We start from the raw sequence: 16,241 nt of genomic DNA on the forward strand, positions 1-16,241 counted from the left end.
TTTGAAACTAAAAAATGTTGTGAAGCTTGAGATTTAAATCTTCCACCTTAGATTTGATGTCTTTTTTGTCTACAATTCGCATGTCACTCTAGAAACCTAGCCTTGCATTGTTTGTGAGGTTACTTGTAATGAGTGACAAACTAGAAACTCACAGGAAAGAAAGTTATTGTTTGGGATCACGCTAGTTGATAATACCACTAGTTATCCTCCAAAGCATTACTTGTGGACCAATGACCATCGACCAACACACAAAATATGCAACCTTGCAATGCCATTAATGCAAGGAGACCAATGGTGAAAGAAATGTGAGGTTGATTCCAAGGTCTATCAATGATCATCCCGTGTGTAGAAGAGCCTTTAATACACAAATTCTTGTTGTTTTCTGGATCGAAAAGGTACATAATTGGAACATTTGCATTCTTATATGTATAACCATTTGCATCTTTGTGAGTAAGGAAGGTTCCACGAAGCAATATACATGATTTGATTGATTTGACAAGGTAAGGCCTGTCCAGCAAATACTTAATCACGATTAATGTTTGATGATGTGAGTAGCTTTGGCTATTGGAAGGGATCATCGATCATCGGAGTCCATCAACAGAGCAGCCTATCGCCATCGCCATCGCCATCGTTGCTATCACCGCCACTAATCGTCATCATCATCATCATCTTCTCTGTGCATGCACAGACTCAGTGGAAACCCTAGCCCAGCTTCCATGGCGGCAACCAAGCAGACGGCTCAAAACGGATTCTGAAATCATAAACTCCTTATTGGTCAAACATGACGCAGAGATTTTTATCGGACATCGCTTTTTCCAACCCCCTCAGCAAAAGCAGAGATAAAAAGGGCCTCTTGTGAGTATTAATAGCCTTAAAAATTCAGAATAAGACGGCAGCATAGTCCGCCGGCTTGCGCACGAGGATGCTCAGAGGCAATCTTTGTAGCGTCGCAGAAGCAATTGTAGCTTCTGGGAGGGGCCCTCGCACAGGTGATGATGATGGACAGCTGCCCGGAAATGGAAGAGATCCATGATGACAGGGTGCCAATGGAAGAGATCCATGATGACAAGGTGCCTCTCAATGCCAACTACAACGGTGTCCTCTCCTCGTCGCCCACAGCAGGCTTGCAGAATGCTTACTCCAACGGCATCCGGCATTTCGAAGGCTTCCTGCATCCCTCTCATTGCCACAGCGTCATATACTCTGCAGTGAGGTTTCTCCGCATCATAGTTGGGAGCAAGTTGGCATGGTTCCTTCCGGCTGTTGTCTTGTCATTTGTCAGTAAAGTGGTGGGCTGGCCGGAGGTGAGGGATTTAGTTCATGGATGCAACAATAACAAAGTCTTGGTGGCTCCCATTTTTGTGTATGGGAATTAGGGTCAGGAAATTCCTGAGTCTGGTTGTTACTAGTCTTGCTGCAGACTATTAATGTCAAGTATCCCAGGCACCCAACGCCATCGAAAAGAACCCTCGGAATTAGATATGAGATAATACTTCCTTCCATTAGTCTGTGTAGCTTGGTTGTTGCAAAGTAGCTTATTGTTTTCTGGGCTCATACTCAAAAAGCCCTTTAGGTTGTTTGCGTTAGCAGAAGATGGATGCATTCTTATTCACAGTAGACATGTCAGGACAATTTTTCTCCTATCTCATTCATCAAACTTCTGTGCTGCAGGCTTGCGTTTTCACATTTAGTTTAGTGGCAATTGTACCTCTTGCAGAGAGGCTTGGTTATGTTACAGAGTAAGTCTATATGTGAACTAGGTTGTGCTCTTTATGCCAGCAGCTTTTGTTCATGGATTTAATTGGAAGGTTGGCTGGTTGATTATTGAATTGCAGACAACTGGCCATCTACACAAGCCCTACAGGTATCGATTGGTTTTCCTACACATGATCAAAACAGTTGGGTGAATTTGGTACAGCCATCCACTGGTATTAGCAGTTCTACTGTTTTCCTGATTTGGAGCTTCCACTGCAGTCGGTGGACTTCTGAATGCCACATTTGGAAATGCAACTGAGGTGATTATTTCCGTGTTTGCTCTCAAAAATGGATTGATCCGAGTGGTGCAGCTCTCTCTCTTGGGTTCTATATTGTCCAACATGCTACTGGTATTAGGTTCTGCCTTCTTCCTTGGTGGTATTCGGCACAAGGAGCAGACGTTCAATCAGGTATCTTGTTGTTCACTTGAGCAATTCGAGGCATTCTGTTTTTTTCATTTGTCAAGTAGTTGATTGAAGTCTCCCCCTTTAAATCTAGGCAACAGCTGCCGTCAACTCTAGCCTACTGCTGATGGCAGTCATGGCCATCCTCTTTCCTGCAACTTTGCATGCCACACACACGGAAGTCCATGATGGTGTCTCAGAGTTGTTCCTATCAAGGTTCACTAGTTGCATTATGCTACTGGCATATGTAACTTACTTGTACTTTCAGCTAAAAAGCCACAAAGAACTCTATAATGAGGTGAGTTCAAATTCTTCCTGTTTATTTCCACATCACTTTACTAAGTAGTAAAGATCGAGGCTCAGTTATTGACAAGAAAATTGCTGCACTCCTCTTATTGATAGGAAGAAGAGATTGGCAGTGATTCTGTGGAAGAGGAGTTGAGCCAATGGGGTTGTGTTCTTTGGCTGGCTATACTTACAGTCTTTATAGCATTGTTATCAAACTACTTAGTCATTGCTATAGAGGTATGCCAGTGACTTGTTTAGCAAATGTTTTTAAGAGACTCACCTCTTGTGTTTTTTTTCTGCCTCAAAACGAACCCTTATCTGTCAATTCTTTATGTAATGTGTGCAGGGGACATCAAAAAGCTTAAATATTTCTCTGGCTTGCATTAGTGTTATCATTTTACCTATTGTAGGAAATGCAGCTGAGCATGCAAGTGCGATCATGTTTGCTATGAAAGATAAGCTTGTGAGTGTATTAATTGCTGATATTGTCACGTTTGGACAATAATGACACAGCAGCTTTTACTTTAACAATCATTTCATGGAGCTGTTTTGCAGGATATTTCAGTGGGAGTGGCAGTTGGATCTTCAACTCAAATCTCCATGTTTGTGGTGGGCATGTTAACCAGCCCTTGAGGCTTTACGGTTGGAGCTGACGTTTACCTTACATGGTTGTCAATGTTGGTTTTCCCATTTTGCAGATTCCCTTTTGTGTAATTCTTGGTTGGATCATGGGTGTACAAATGGATTTGAACTTCCAACTCTTTGAAACTGCTACTCTTTTCACTGCAGTTATAGTAGTTGCTTTCATGCTTCAGGTGAGTTGTAGTAACTTACTAGAAGGATCCACTTAAGCTGTTTTGCTATGAAGTGTAATATTGTGTGGGTTTGAACTTGGCAGGAGGGAAGAGCCAACTACTTCAAGGGTCTTATGCTTGTTCTTTGCTATGCAATAGTAGGGGCCAGCTTCTTTGTACATAGCGACATTTCTAGCCAAGGGAAGGTCAATGAGGGTATGAAAAGTAATGTTTCATTAAACTATTCTTAAGGCTAAGCAGTTTATTACGAGGGTGCATTCATTTACTCATGTCACTATTTGTTCATTATTTCAATGATTTGTGTTCATGTAATAAAAGTCCCCACAGAGTGTGACATGCAATGTGCCAAATGTTACCACCAGTTATGGGTTAATTGGTGTGAAGTATCCATCAATTTGTCGCTCCTTGAAGAGATTTGCTTGTGCTACACTTTTGATATTTATAGAAGCAACGTTGGATCATTGCCTGCTCTCATAGCATTAGCTGTAAAACTGAGTGCATGGAGAGAGAGAGAGAGAGAGAGAGAGAGAGAGAGAGAGAGTGTTTGTGTCCAAAACGTTAGTTGATCAAATTGATATTGTTAGAGGCTAACCAGCATTTTGACAAGAGATGTTGACTTTTGTAGATTGGAAGTAGGCTTTTGTCTTTGTTTTTTTTTTGGGGTCAAAGTGAAGTGTATGGATGAATGCATTATAAGCATAGGGACTAAAAATGCTGTTCATATTTATATGAGGCTCTTACCTTTTTTTTGGGGGGGTTGTCGGATGGGATGTGGGGGGAGGGGGAGGAAAGGGTGTGTGCTAATTCTATTCAAGGTCGGCTACAACAAAAAGGAAAGAGTATGGGCATACAAGGGTCAAAGTTGATAAAATTTGAAGCGGGAAGTGAAACAACACTCCAAAATATATAAGCCAAAAATAATATGGAAGGCCTTATGGGCTCTTGCATAATTTGGGAGATTAAATTTAATGTTTAGGATCTTGAACTTTCATCATGACATTTGTTTAAAGCATTTGGCTCACTTAAACTTTCATCATGACATTTGTTTAAAGCATTTGGCTAACTTTTGTGCAAGTAGGCAATTAAAATTGTGCATTTATAACAACACCATTGTATGTGTCAGTGTGATGGTCAACTATCCTAAGGTTATATGCTATGGACTGGGATCTAAGAGTAAGTGACCTTGGTTGCTTGTTAAAAAGCCTATATCATATTAAGGTGAAAACGTGAAAGAAGTAAGAGACATTTTGGTGGTTGCATAATCAAGTGTGGCTTATTTTTCTTTTACCATCGTTGTTGCATCCCTTGGGCATACAAGATTAGAGAGAAGATGATACCATCATCTCCTGGGTCTATTGTGAGGAGGTTTTCTATTCTCTTCATGGTTGGTTGCTTTTTTACCTTGCTTTCTTTTACCTATCACAATTCGTTTTTTTTTTTTTGAGAGATCGAGATCGAGAGCGCTCTTCTCAACATGGAAGAAACAAGCTACAAAGTTTGACATCTTGCACATGCAGCTACGAGGAGGCATGGAGAGTGGAATTGGTGGAATATTTGGAGCTTATCAATAAACCTTTGAACTATAATTTAATGATTCTCATTGCTCTCGTTTACTTTTCTTTTCTCGGTTTCAAGAACTATACTTGATTATAGAATAGATTCTTGGTTAGACTAGGCTTAAGAGAGAACCCTAGTGAGGATAGTTGGCAATGTGTGAGGTCATGAAGCATTGATCGATTGAGAGTGCATGATTGATAAAGCACGTGTCTAGATCTGACAAGCAAGGGTTTATAACTTGAATTTTGTTGGGATATGCATGTTGATGGGAACCTTATGTAATGTAGAGTAGGAAGGATGGATTGGAAGGCCATCAATTTGTAAGTGATCCTAGGTTAGAGTAGTTGATTTGATTTGCTAATTTGTATTTAAAATTACGATTCCTTTTCTCATTCAAACAAAAAAAGTAAAAATCTCTAAAAGTAGAACCTTATGCTTGCTTAGCATAATTAATAAATATGTGAATGAATGGCTATGCAAGAGGGGTAAGTCCTTAGCATATCATGATGAGTTGATGCGATTTGTAAATCTTTGATTTTTTCTTCTTTGAAGTGAATTTACTATTTTTTTAATGAATTGAGGATGGGATGTGATGGGGATACAACCAAATATCAATGCGTAAGACATGCTCTACATCCAACTAGCTAGACTGCAATGTAACTATTTGGTCATTTTTGGATTAGAGGTGCATATAATGAGTGGATCTTACGATTGAACTATTGTTGCAACCATAACATTCCAACCTTGCTATATATAGGGTTTTGGGGGTTATATGCATGTGGAATACATGGATATCCATTATTGATGGTTTATATGACCATGTCACATTAGTCATTTGATTGAGATTTTACTAGTTTTTAGATGTGAATCACTCAAGTCTTGACTTATTGCATCTAGAAATGCTTTTTGAGACTCCATACAGTCTCAAAAGGTTAATTGGAGCCCATTATAGCGCATAGTTTGACTATTGCTTGCACTCTCATCACGCACAAAATGTTACTGATTATACATTGCAAGTTTTTAGGTTCAAATTTTAATATTTGGACTAGATCTTACTCCCCTACCTGAGACCTCAATTGGCCACAACTAAGATCAATAGTGATCCATAGGACCTAGTTTGGATCATCGGTTGGGTTTGCCATTGCCAATGCAAATACCACACCCCTATGGCCTAGGCATTAGAAGTCCTAAACCTCTTATCTTCTAGAAGTGGTTGTTTGTTACTTACCTTGAGTGGTCTCAAGCACTTACCTCAAGCAGGGCTTCTAGTCACTTATCTCAAGTGTCATCATCCATATTCACCTACCTTGAGTGAGGCATGTACCATCACTATGACTAGTTGATACATCTATTAACTTGATTTTGCTACTTGACTAGTGGCCTCAAATTTCCAACTTACGTTGAGTAGATTCAACCATGTACTTTGAGTTGGCCTTGTAGTCTCCTTTCACTTATGTCAAGGGCATGCTTAACACTTACCTCAATTTGATACAACCACCTACCCGAGTGAAGTTCACACCTTCACCTTCTTGAGTTGACACACCCTTGCTCTTTACTTGTGTGCCCCACACTTACCTCATGTTGACACACCTTCACCTTCTTGAGTTGACACACCCTTGTTATTTGCTTGTGTGCCCCACACTTACCTTGAGTTGGTTCTAGGTCTTATCTCAAGTTTACCTAGAACTATGAGGATCACACCCTCACTTGCCTCAAGTGGATCACACATTTGGAATCTATTACTTGCCTTGACTTTCTTATTGATGATTGACCTACCTCTAGTAGCACCCTTACCTCGAGCTAAACTACCTCAAGTTGGCCTAACTTACTCCTAGATGAAGTGATTGTTTACCTTGGTACCATCTCAAGCTATCACTTGCTTTCTCACTTATCTTAGGTTGCTTGATATACCCCTACCTACCATGAGCTTACGTAGAATTGAATGACATACCCCACTCACTTTGAGTGGCTTATTACCTCTAGTTGGTTCTTACTATGCTTATCATGATCTCACTTCATGATTTATCTCAAGTTGGCTTAACCTTGGCTACCCTTAGAACCACTTAACTTGAAGTGAGGATTGCACCTTCTTAACCTCAAGTTTACATCGACTCATCTACCTTGAGACCATGCTTCATACACCTTGACTATCCATATACCTTTAGTGCCTCATCCATCTTGAGCTCATGTACGTCACTCACCCATACACCTCAAGTTCACATCAACTCATATACCTTGAGTGTCCTTATACTTCGAGTGCCCCATACACTTCGAGTATCTTACCTATTTTGAGCTCACCTCATTCACATTGAGATACACAACCCGTCGAGTCCCTTGAGTGGTCACCTTAAGCACACCCTATCTTGATTTAGGTTGAATCATGATCTCCATTTTCTTGAGTCATGTTGATTGCACTGACTACCTAAATCATGCTCACCACCTCAACCAGATTGATCACATAGATCATTGTCCAAGCCTCCATTGCCACCTCACATCACCTCAAGTTAGCACCCACCTCGAGTCACTTTAACCACCTTAAGTGGAACCTAATTCACCTCGAGATATTACTTTGACCACTTTGAGCCTCACTATGAATCTTACCTCAATTTTTCACATGACTCATAGCTCGAGCCCCATCTTGTGGCTTGCCTCGAGTAATCACGACACAGCTCGAATTTTGACCCTTATACAAACACACCTACCTTGAGCTATCACGTTATCACATGAGTGGTGAAGTATGAAAGCACGCTTCACAATTTGAAGACATGATGACTAGGAGTGCTGGTAGGGATATACCTCGGATATACGACTTTGCCAAAGCGTTGAACTCAATTAGAAAATCCTCAAACTTAAAACCTTACAACCAAACACAAGTAGTTCGATTTGGAGATAATACCAATGCCTTTTGTAGCCTCACACCTTCTCAAAATGTTGAGCAATGCCATCCGTAAATCAAAGAGCTAAAAGGTTAGAGTTCGAATTTTTGAATCCACTGCACATCCACAATTCTAGAATAACAAAGTCTCAAAAGCAAATTGTATCTCTTGCAAGAACAAAACACCAAACTTGACTGATACAATACATCCCGAAGCTCAAGGTAAAAAAACTTGAGCCATACAATACGTTGGAACATTTATTCAAAGGGTTAAGAAACCTTACAAAGTAACCTTTTAATGGGGGTAGTTTTTCCACCACATGGGACGTCCATACACCGGGCTTGCAGGCACGTTGGCTCTGCCTCCAGATCCTTGGGAGCCGACCCACGGAAGCCACAGAACTGGGTTTACACTGTAACTCCAGAGTTTGATTGACCTGTTTCCATAACCCAGTTACTCATCCATTCTATATCTCCTCTATTGCCCCCCCTGCGCTAGATATGAGATATAGCCTTCAGGTCCTTGATCCTCCTCATCGCTGGCACCGAAAGCCTCTGCATCTTCACCACGTCTGCTTGCAGAATCAAAGCCTGTGGCTCCATCCTCACAGATATACAGAGGTGAAAGAATCCACCATTGCGATTGACGTCGATTCTGGTTATTGCTACCTGCCTGCTCGCTGAAGAAGTCGAAGTTCGCGCGTCATCGCCGGGACGGTTCTGTCCTGTCCTGTCCTTAGAAACTGCAGTAAACAGGACTCGCCGCATCCCGTCCTTTACATATTGTCCAAAGTCTTTGTAAAGTGTACCAAATTTGTTAGGATCCACATGTCTCCTCAACTATCCTAGCAGCCTTTTGAAGCTTCTAAATTGCCTCTTCGTCTTCCCCAAAGGCAAAAGCAACTCCATACAAAATAGAAGCTATGTGCCAAGGGAACCCAAGCTCAATAAAATGTATGTCTTGTAGCTCCTTGCATAAATCAACCTTTTCCAATATATGCTCTAGCCACCTTTACGTTGCCAAAAGAGTGCTGATTTTTCCTGATGTACTTGCTTTCGATTCAATGCGGCATATCCTAACCAAATTCTGCTTTAAAGATGTATTCAATGCTCAATCACTCATGATTTTGAGGAGGCGCAAAGTTAGAACTAGTGCCATGCAATTACACAAACAATGTAACATACAAATTATGAATGCACTGAAAAGATTTGTGCCTAGCTTTGACTATAAGTGCCCGTGTGTCATACATAATGCAAACATAGTTCCTTAATTAGTTAGGATCCTTAACCTCACCTCTTATTACACAATTTTAAAAAAAAATTGCACTCCTTTCCACCCACCCAATTCTCACAAATTCTCAGAAAAAATATGGTCCTCATGATGTTGATATGAAGTAGACCACCCATCTCATAACTGAAGGAGTCCTTCACGCCCCTCAACTAACCCAACCTCCTTTCCCTCTCAACCTGAGGTTCCTAATTTCATGATGAATATCCCAATCCTCATATGTGCAAAGAAGAGTGCGTGTATGATGAATGTGCTCTCTCAAGTGCATGTGTATCTAAGATCTACTACGTATAGTTGCAGTGGGAATAATTTCATGCTAGTGCTCAATAATGGTGCAATAAGTGCATCAACCCAACTCATGGCATGTAAGTTATTGAAAAGATCAGGAGACAATCCTTGAGTGCAATGTATTTGCACAAGTGTAGCATGAAGTGCTCGTGAACCCATAATCCTTGTGATGTGCAAGGATTTCAACTAGGAAATATACCTGATTTAGGATTTCTAGTAGCTATAGACAAAGTTCAGCTCTAATCTGTCCAAGAAAACACCAATCTAGACCAAGATAATCAAGTTCTCAAGTACAACAAATCGAAAATGATAACAAAAACAATTCCTTTCTAGGAAAACACAAAAATTTTCACAAATAGTCACTCAAACAATCAAACATAAAACATCTTACCTACGAGATGCATTACTACGGGTTTTCAATTCACATGAAAATGCATGACAATGTGCCTTGAGACTACTGAACTCACTTACCTTGAGTCTTACACGTTCACTATCTCAAGTAGCACCTCCACTACTTTGAGTTGGCACCTTTCTAGTTACCTTGAGTGTTCACTTATCTTGAGTGGACTCTTGTCGTTCACCTCAAGTGCCTTGAGAGAGACTCACCATTGACCTCGAGTGTCTCTACCTTGAGTTATTCTTACCTTGGATTGGGCCTATCAAAAACGCGCGGTGGGAGTTTACACCTAAATCCACTGTGAGTTAAGCTCACCTACCTTCACTTACCTCAAGTTGGCCTCATAGCACTACTTGGAGTGTGCCACATGGTATCACCTTTGAATAAAACTTGTGCCACTACCTTTAGTTGAGCACAACTCACTTACCATGAGCTTGACTAATATTTATTTTGAGTTTCCATATACCTTGAAATCAATCCACAAATGTTATCACTTAAGTTCACTTACCTCAAATTGTGATCACCTCGAGTAGCACCTATCCCGAGCCATCACATCTTCACAATACCTTTAGTGGGGGAAACCTTATATCTTAAGTGGCATTTATAACTCTAATACCTTGATTTGACACTATCCTTGATGCTTATGCTTGTGTGCTCACTTACATTGAGTGAGGGTTAATACATTTACCATTTCATGTGGCATCTACTTTGAATGACACCTACCTTAGCACCACTTCAAGTTAGGACATTTTCTTACCCCGAGTTGTAACCACTTGCCTCAAGTTGTTGGTCCTTGTTGCTTACCTTGAGTGGGCACAGATTTGTACAAATCTACATGGAGTGGATCTTGTACCCATACCCCCAAAACATAAGTCTAGGTCCTAACACCATAATCCAAGTAGGCTTAGAGGACCTAGAGTAGGCGAGTCTTGAAGTTAGAGAAATAATCCATAGATACATCTACCTAAGAAGAGGCGAGAAAGAAAAGGAAACCAAGAATAGAGAACCAAACGTAGTTTGCATCGTATACCTTGAGGAGAAAATCCTCACCCCAACTAGATACACAATGAAATTTAGGGCTAATTGTGCACATCCAACTAACGAGAGTAACAAGTCAACATTTCCTAGCACCAAGAGTGTTGAAGGTCCCGCTATCCTAACCAAATACAAGGTAATAAGTGTCTTTCTTGAGGGAGAAAATTGCGACTTCCATCCCCTTGTCTACTCTTATAAATCTGATTAAAGCCCTAAGAACTAGTGAAGAGCTAATCACAATGCTTGAATCAAGCTCTAACATTGAAAACCTAGGATTTGACCACATGGAATTCCCACAATATATCTAGCAACTCATCACACAATATGGCTATCATATAAGAATAGAGCACAGAAGGAGACTAGTGAAAGAGATATGGGCAAACATAACAATAAAAAGAAGACTAGGTAGAGACCTCTTGTAGCATTTGGTTAGAAACATGAGTGCAAATGTATGATAATCTTGGAAAAGACATTGAGATAGAAAAAATCAAAAGAATAATGCGCCTAACAAGAGCACCTAAGAGTGAATAAGAAGGGGAGGATGTTGAATTACCACATATAAATCTTACACACTCAAACTCCTCATTAAGAGGCTACTCAATACAATGGTGGGAAAAAAAGCTAGTGCTACCCTAGTTGCTTCCATCTTGATAAGGCTAGGAGTGACGTAAGCTCCAAAGATCAGTTGAAAAACCCTATTGTCATCAAGAAACTTGACAAATATAGAGTTGGGGATGACCTGCATAATTTTTTTGAACAATTCAAACAAATTTATGAGGCTAACAACCTCAAATATGATGACAAAAGAACACAAGCCTTTGGAAGTCTTGGATGATTTTGAAATAAAATGATTAGCTTAAGGATTTGTTCATAAAAAACTCTCAGAAGCTAGACATGCAGATAACCTCATCATCAAGCTCATGGATGTAAGTCAAAAGGAAAGGAGGATATCCAAGATGATATAATTGACATAATCTTTATGAGATACAAAGACCCAATCAAAGGGCTATAGCCATGGTCTTCATAACTAGCATTAAGAATGATGAACTATATAAATCTCTAGCCAATAACTCTAGTCTAAGATGTGAAGGATTAACAAAGGTTTATAAAGAGGTCATTAGCATTGATGACCTATTGAAGGAGAGAAACAATAAAGCCATTGTACGTAATTTCGTAATAAGCAAACATGACACTATCCATGATGACTAAGAGAAGGGAAATGAAACAAACCTCTCCCAAGAGATGCCAATGCTTCTCATCCCAATGAAATTTCTGCCCCTTTCGAAGCAGCTGATAGAGAACATCTGCAATATGAGAAAAATGAGGAATCCAAATCATGTAAAATACACAAGCTCCCACAAATCTCCGCACCTCTGAAGTAGTCGAGCAATACTCTGCAATCCTGTTTATGGCATCCACCTTTGCAGGAGAAGGCTTTCTGCCATAATATCCAACCATATGCCCAACTATGATGACTTCATTAACAGCAAAGACAGATTTCAGCCCTGAAAGTGTCAAATTTACCTCCTCTAATCATGTCAAAATTTGCTCACAAGCATTCAAGTGATCAGCCACAAACTGTCTACATCCACGCAAATCAAGACTTTCATTCTTTTCTTCTTCTGCACAACCCTTAATAGGCACATCATCTAGAAAAGGCATGGTATACTGCGGAATATAGTCTCGAAGAACTCTATGCATAGCATTCATCATATGAGCAACTGAGTTTGTAGCACCTTGTGGCAAGGTACACATCCTCACAAGACCAATAGGTGTCCGCATAGTAGTAATATCCCTGCTTTCCAAGGCAAGCTGAAACTGATCATAACCTGAATACAAGTCACCTAGTGAATAGATGGCTCGTCCTGCAAAAGCCTCAGCAAATTCATCCACAACTGGACCTGTTCCCACATTCCTGATTGTCACTTTGTTCACGGGTTGCATATCCTGAATAAATCTCAAAGTACCATTCTTCTTTGGTACAGTAAACCACCTGTTAGAATAGGGTGCAGAAGAGGGTTCCAAAATCCCCATTTTAATCTTCTCATTCAGCAACTCTATCAGTTTTGGCAAGTGTGCTTTAGGCACAGGTATAGGGCGTATATTCCATGGTACATGAGGAACAGTGAAGATGACCATAGGTGCAACCAATTCGGGACTAATGCAGCCAATTTCATGTGGAAAGAAAGCAAATGCCTTACCATGACGTCCAAGCATCTCTCTAAAACATTCTTTTTCCACTGGAAGCAAAAAATCATCATTTCCAATCTTCAATTCTGCAAGAGTTTCAACTGTAAACTTATGTCCAATATTTGCAGGTTCCCTCAACATAGGCTGCTTCATAGCTTTTTCAATCTGTTCATCACTATCAGAAGGAAGCGGGCCTGCAACCGGCTTAACCTTCTTATCAACTGTTTTATATTTTGTGTCAACCTTGGCATCATTCAAGCACTCTTTCCTTTGCTGCAATTTCTGCAAATTTTCAGCATCTTTCATCTCTGTTGGCTGAAAAATTTCAGCCTTTAGCTCTATAGACTGCATGGGTGCAGCCTGAAACTCTGTATGCAGAAATTTTTCTGCATTCAACTCTGTTGGCTGAATGAATTCAGCCCTCGGCTCAATGGACTGCATAGACGCATCCTGAAACTCTGTATGCAGAAATTTTTCTGCATTCAACTCTGTTGGCTGAATGGATTCAGCCCTCTGCAATTCTATTAGCTGATCAAGATCAGCCATAAATTCAGTTTGCTGAGTTTTCTCAGCCTCTAACTCTGTTTGCAGCATAAAACCAGAAATTTCCTGAAACATATCCAAGGTTTGCACAGGTATGATCTTTGAACCCTTGCATACATCAGTTTTCAGCATTGCTCTCATCTCAAACAATGTATCTGCATAAGACATCCCTTCATACAATCCATCCACATGCTCTTCTGCTTGCAAAATACCTGCATTCTTCAACTCTTTCTCCTTACGACCAATGTACTGCCTGGCAGCTCTAGGCAAATCTGAAATTTTCTGATAACTTACTGAACTCTCTGAAGTAAACCCAACAAAGTTATTGGAGAAAGACTGGCTGCCAGGAGGCGAGATCTCCTCTTTCTCAGCTCTGTACCACTGGCGTCTCGCAAGACAGCGGTACCTAATGAAAATCCAACTCCTTCGCAGGTAGTGGTGCCTCACGCAAGGAGTCCCTGTTTCTCGGATGATTTACCCCAACAGTCATAAACTGAACAGCTCGCATACCATCTTTACTGCGTATCCGCGCATAAGCTGATCCGTCATCCATCACTTTTGTTTCCATTCTTGCTTCTGTAATGAAAGGCTGTCCAAGAATAATCGGATAAGAGCATGAATCCTGAACAAAGCAATGATAATCCTCTTCAACATTACCAATAGAAATTCTGATACTCGGACAAGCAGCATACATATCACCAGAAGTATTATTGGCGGCTCTCATGCGCCAGCCATGCTCTGCATCCATAGGCCACTTGCCACTCTCATAAACACCTCGAGCAATAAGATTAATTTCAGAACCATGATCAACTAAAGCAATCAAGGGAATTTGTTTCTCTCCAATCCTTACCACTGTCTCAGTGGTTGCTCTAGCCCAATGACTTCGTGAAAAATGGCTGCGAGGAATGAGAATAGGGGTCTCATCATCTTCATACTGCATAGGCTGCACTATTTTCTCCAAGTGCGGATTAACAGAAGCATTCTCAACCATGACTGCATCATCATGCTCTTCTCCAAGAGCTCCATGCCACAATCCCTGTAAAGCAGGTCCTTCCATCGCATGTCGTTTCCTCCGCAAAAGATCCTGCATCTGATCCTGTATTTCTCTTCTAGCAATCCCAAGAGCCTCTCCAACAGTAAAAGTGACTTCACTATTCAAAATTCTTTCATGAAAAATCTTACTCATATCCGTTTGCATATTAAGGTCTGACAAGAGCTTGAATCCTGGCTCTTTTCTTAGTTGCCTCTTTTCCTTCTGCTTGTCTTCCATTGGTTGATCGGAATCTGTTTGAGTTGGAGAATTTGACATAGGTGGAGCTGTAACAGGTGGTGAAACAAAGTCACCCCCTCTAGTCTTTTTGGAGGAGCTAGGACCCTCCTCATCTCTTCTTCTCTTTTCCTCAACCATGGCATCTAAACCCTGCGTTTTAGCAATATAAGCAAAAATAGAATACCTGTCAACAGGAGAATCCCATCCTGTTTCTCCTCGGATGCTAGAGCCCACACAAGTCATAGTAGAAGTTTGAACTTTCCCTCTTCTCGCTATCTCCAAGGCAGAAGACCATAAAGCAGAGTCTCCATCAGATTTCTGCTCAAGCTGGACTCCAAAAGCTGAAGCATCTCCTCTAACACTCACATAAGCTGATCGCGCAGCCATATCATCAACAAGCTTCTTCATACCTCCCTTACCAAAGTTCGTGTCAAGAGGAGCGCCAGTCTCTGTCAGCCATATCTTCCCATCTTGTCCCCAGAACACTACATTCTTCTTACGTGCTTCCTGAAAAGCATCACAATCTCTGCAATGTTGGTACTCTGTACTATCACACCAAATACATCGTCGCCCTTTCCTTTGACCAGCTGGAAAAGCAGTCACTGGAGCAGGTGCTACAGCAGGTACTGACATAAGTTGCTCCTTTAACTTACCAACTTCAGCTTTGACTGCTTCAATCGTCAAATCCGCCAAGCCTTTAATAACATCATCTACAGATAAGGGCACTGGAGCAGCAGGAACTGGTGGATTCATAACAGGAGGAGTAGGCTTAAGCAAAGAAGTAGCAGGGGTAGAAGAAGAAGTCTCCAAGGATTTTTCAGGAACTGATCCTGTATTTCGATGCAATCTTACTCTCCTGCGCTGCTTCTTGACAAAAGCATTCACAGCATCAATGACATGTCTCCACTCAGTCTTTAAACCTGAATCAGTAGCTTGATCTTCCAAAAGATCATCCAACTTTTCCTGTAAATTAGCATCTGCAGCTTGCAAAAATAACTCCACTTTCTACATCTCCAAAGCTTGCTGTTCAGTCCCATCCAGCTGATCATAACGGCTTTCAAACTCTCGCAGAAGAGCGGTAACAGAAAGTCCCTTATTAGGCATAGAAACCCATGCTAAAAAATTCCTGCGATTCATAAGACCTGTATCCTCCAGGAAATATTCATCTTTTAATGCCTTTTTAAATTCAGCCCAACCTGCATGTGCCTCTTGAATTTCTGCAATTCGACCTTCAAGAGCGCGCACCACGATCCGCAAGAAGTAGCGGCTCCAAACATCTTGAGAAACACAAAAAAACTTAATCTTTTCTTCATACAAATGCAGGTAAGTTGACACTTGCTGGCCATTAAACTGCTTCATCTCCTGTTGGACAGCTTTCAAGGCATCCATAGCATCACTGTCTCGTTTTGCATGAACTTGCTGCTGCATATACATGGTAAATGACTGAAACAGGTTCTTCATAACATTATCATCTGTCATCTCTTCTTGCGAGTCTCCCTTCTTGCTGATGACGCAGCACTTTCACGTCGGGTTCAC

At 40.9% G+C, this 16,241-nt stretch overlaps 1 protein-coding gene across 1 annotated transcript; it reads left to right on the plus strand.

Annotated features, from left to right (window-relative positions):
• Positions 1-268: 268 nt before the first annotated feature.
• Positions 269-3,531, plus strand: LOC148041337 (vacuolar cation/proton exchanger 3-like). Its single transcript, XM_087678984.1, has 11 exons — positions 269-395; positions 556-1,304; positions 1,672-1,739; positions 1,836-1,864; positions 1,975-2,165; positions 2,254-2,457; positions 2,562-2,684; positions 2,794-2,910; positions 3,003-3,056; positions 3,146-3,262; positions 3,346-3,531. Exons 2-11 carry the CDS (start codon positions 993-995, stop codon positions 3,490-3,492), a joined length of 1,362 nt encoding a protein of 453 aa, XP_087535110.1. The 5' UTR covers positions 269-395; positions 556-992; the 3' UTR covers positions 3,493-3,531.
• The last annotated feature ends 12,710 nt before the right edge of the window (positions 3,532-16,241 follow it).

This window comes from Lygodium microphyllum, chromosome 1 (assembly GCF_053477565.2).
Source record: "Lygodium microphyllum isolate KBCC chromosome 1, Lygodium_microphyllum_v1.1.10, whole genome shotgun sequence".
NCBI classification, from domain to species: domain Eukaryota; kingdom Viridiplantae; phylum Streptophyta; class Polypodiopsida; order Schizaeales; family Lygodiaceae; genus Lygodium; species Lygodium microphyllum.

Excerpts from the sequence above, each read along its gene's own strand:
- LOC148041337 (XM_087678984.1), top strand. The coding sequence starts at position 993 with ATGATGATGGACAGCTGCCCGGAAATGGAAGAGATCCATGATGACAGG. Across the intron at positions 1,305-1,671 it reads AAGTGGTGGGCTGGCCGGAG|GCTTGCGTTTTCACATTTAG; the intron begins GTGAGGGATTTA and ends TCTGTGCTGCAG. Across the intron at positions 3,057-3,145 it reads CTCAAATCTCCATGTTTGTG|ATTCCCTTTTGTGTAATTCT; the intron begins GTGGGCATGTTA and ends CCCATTTTGCAG.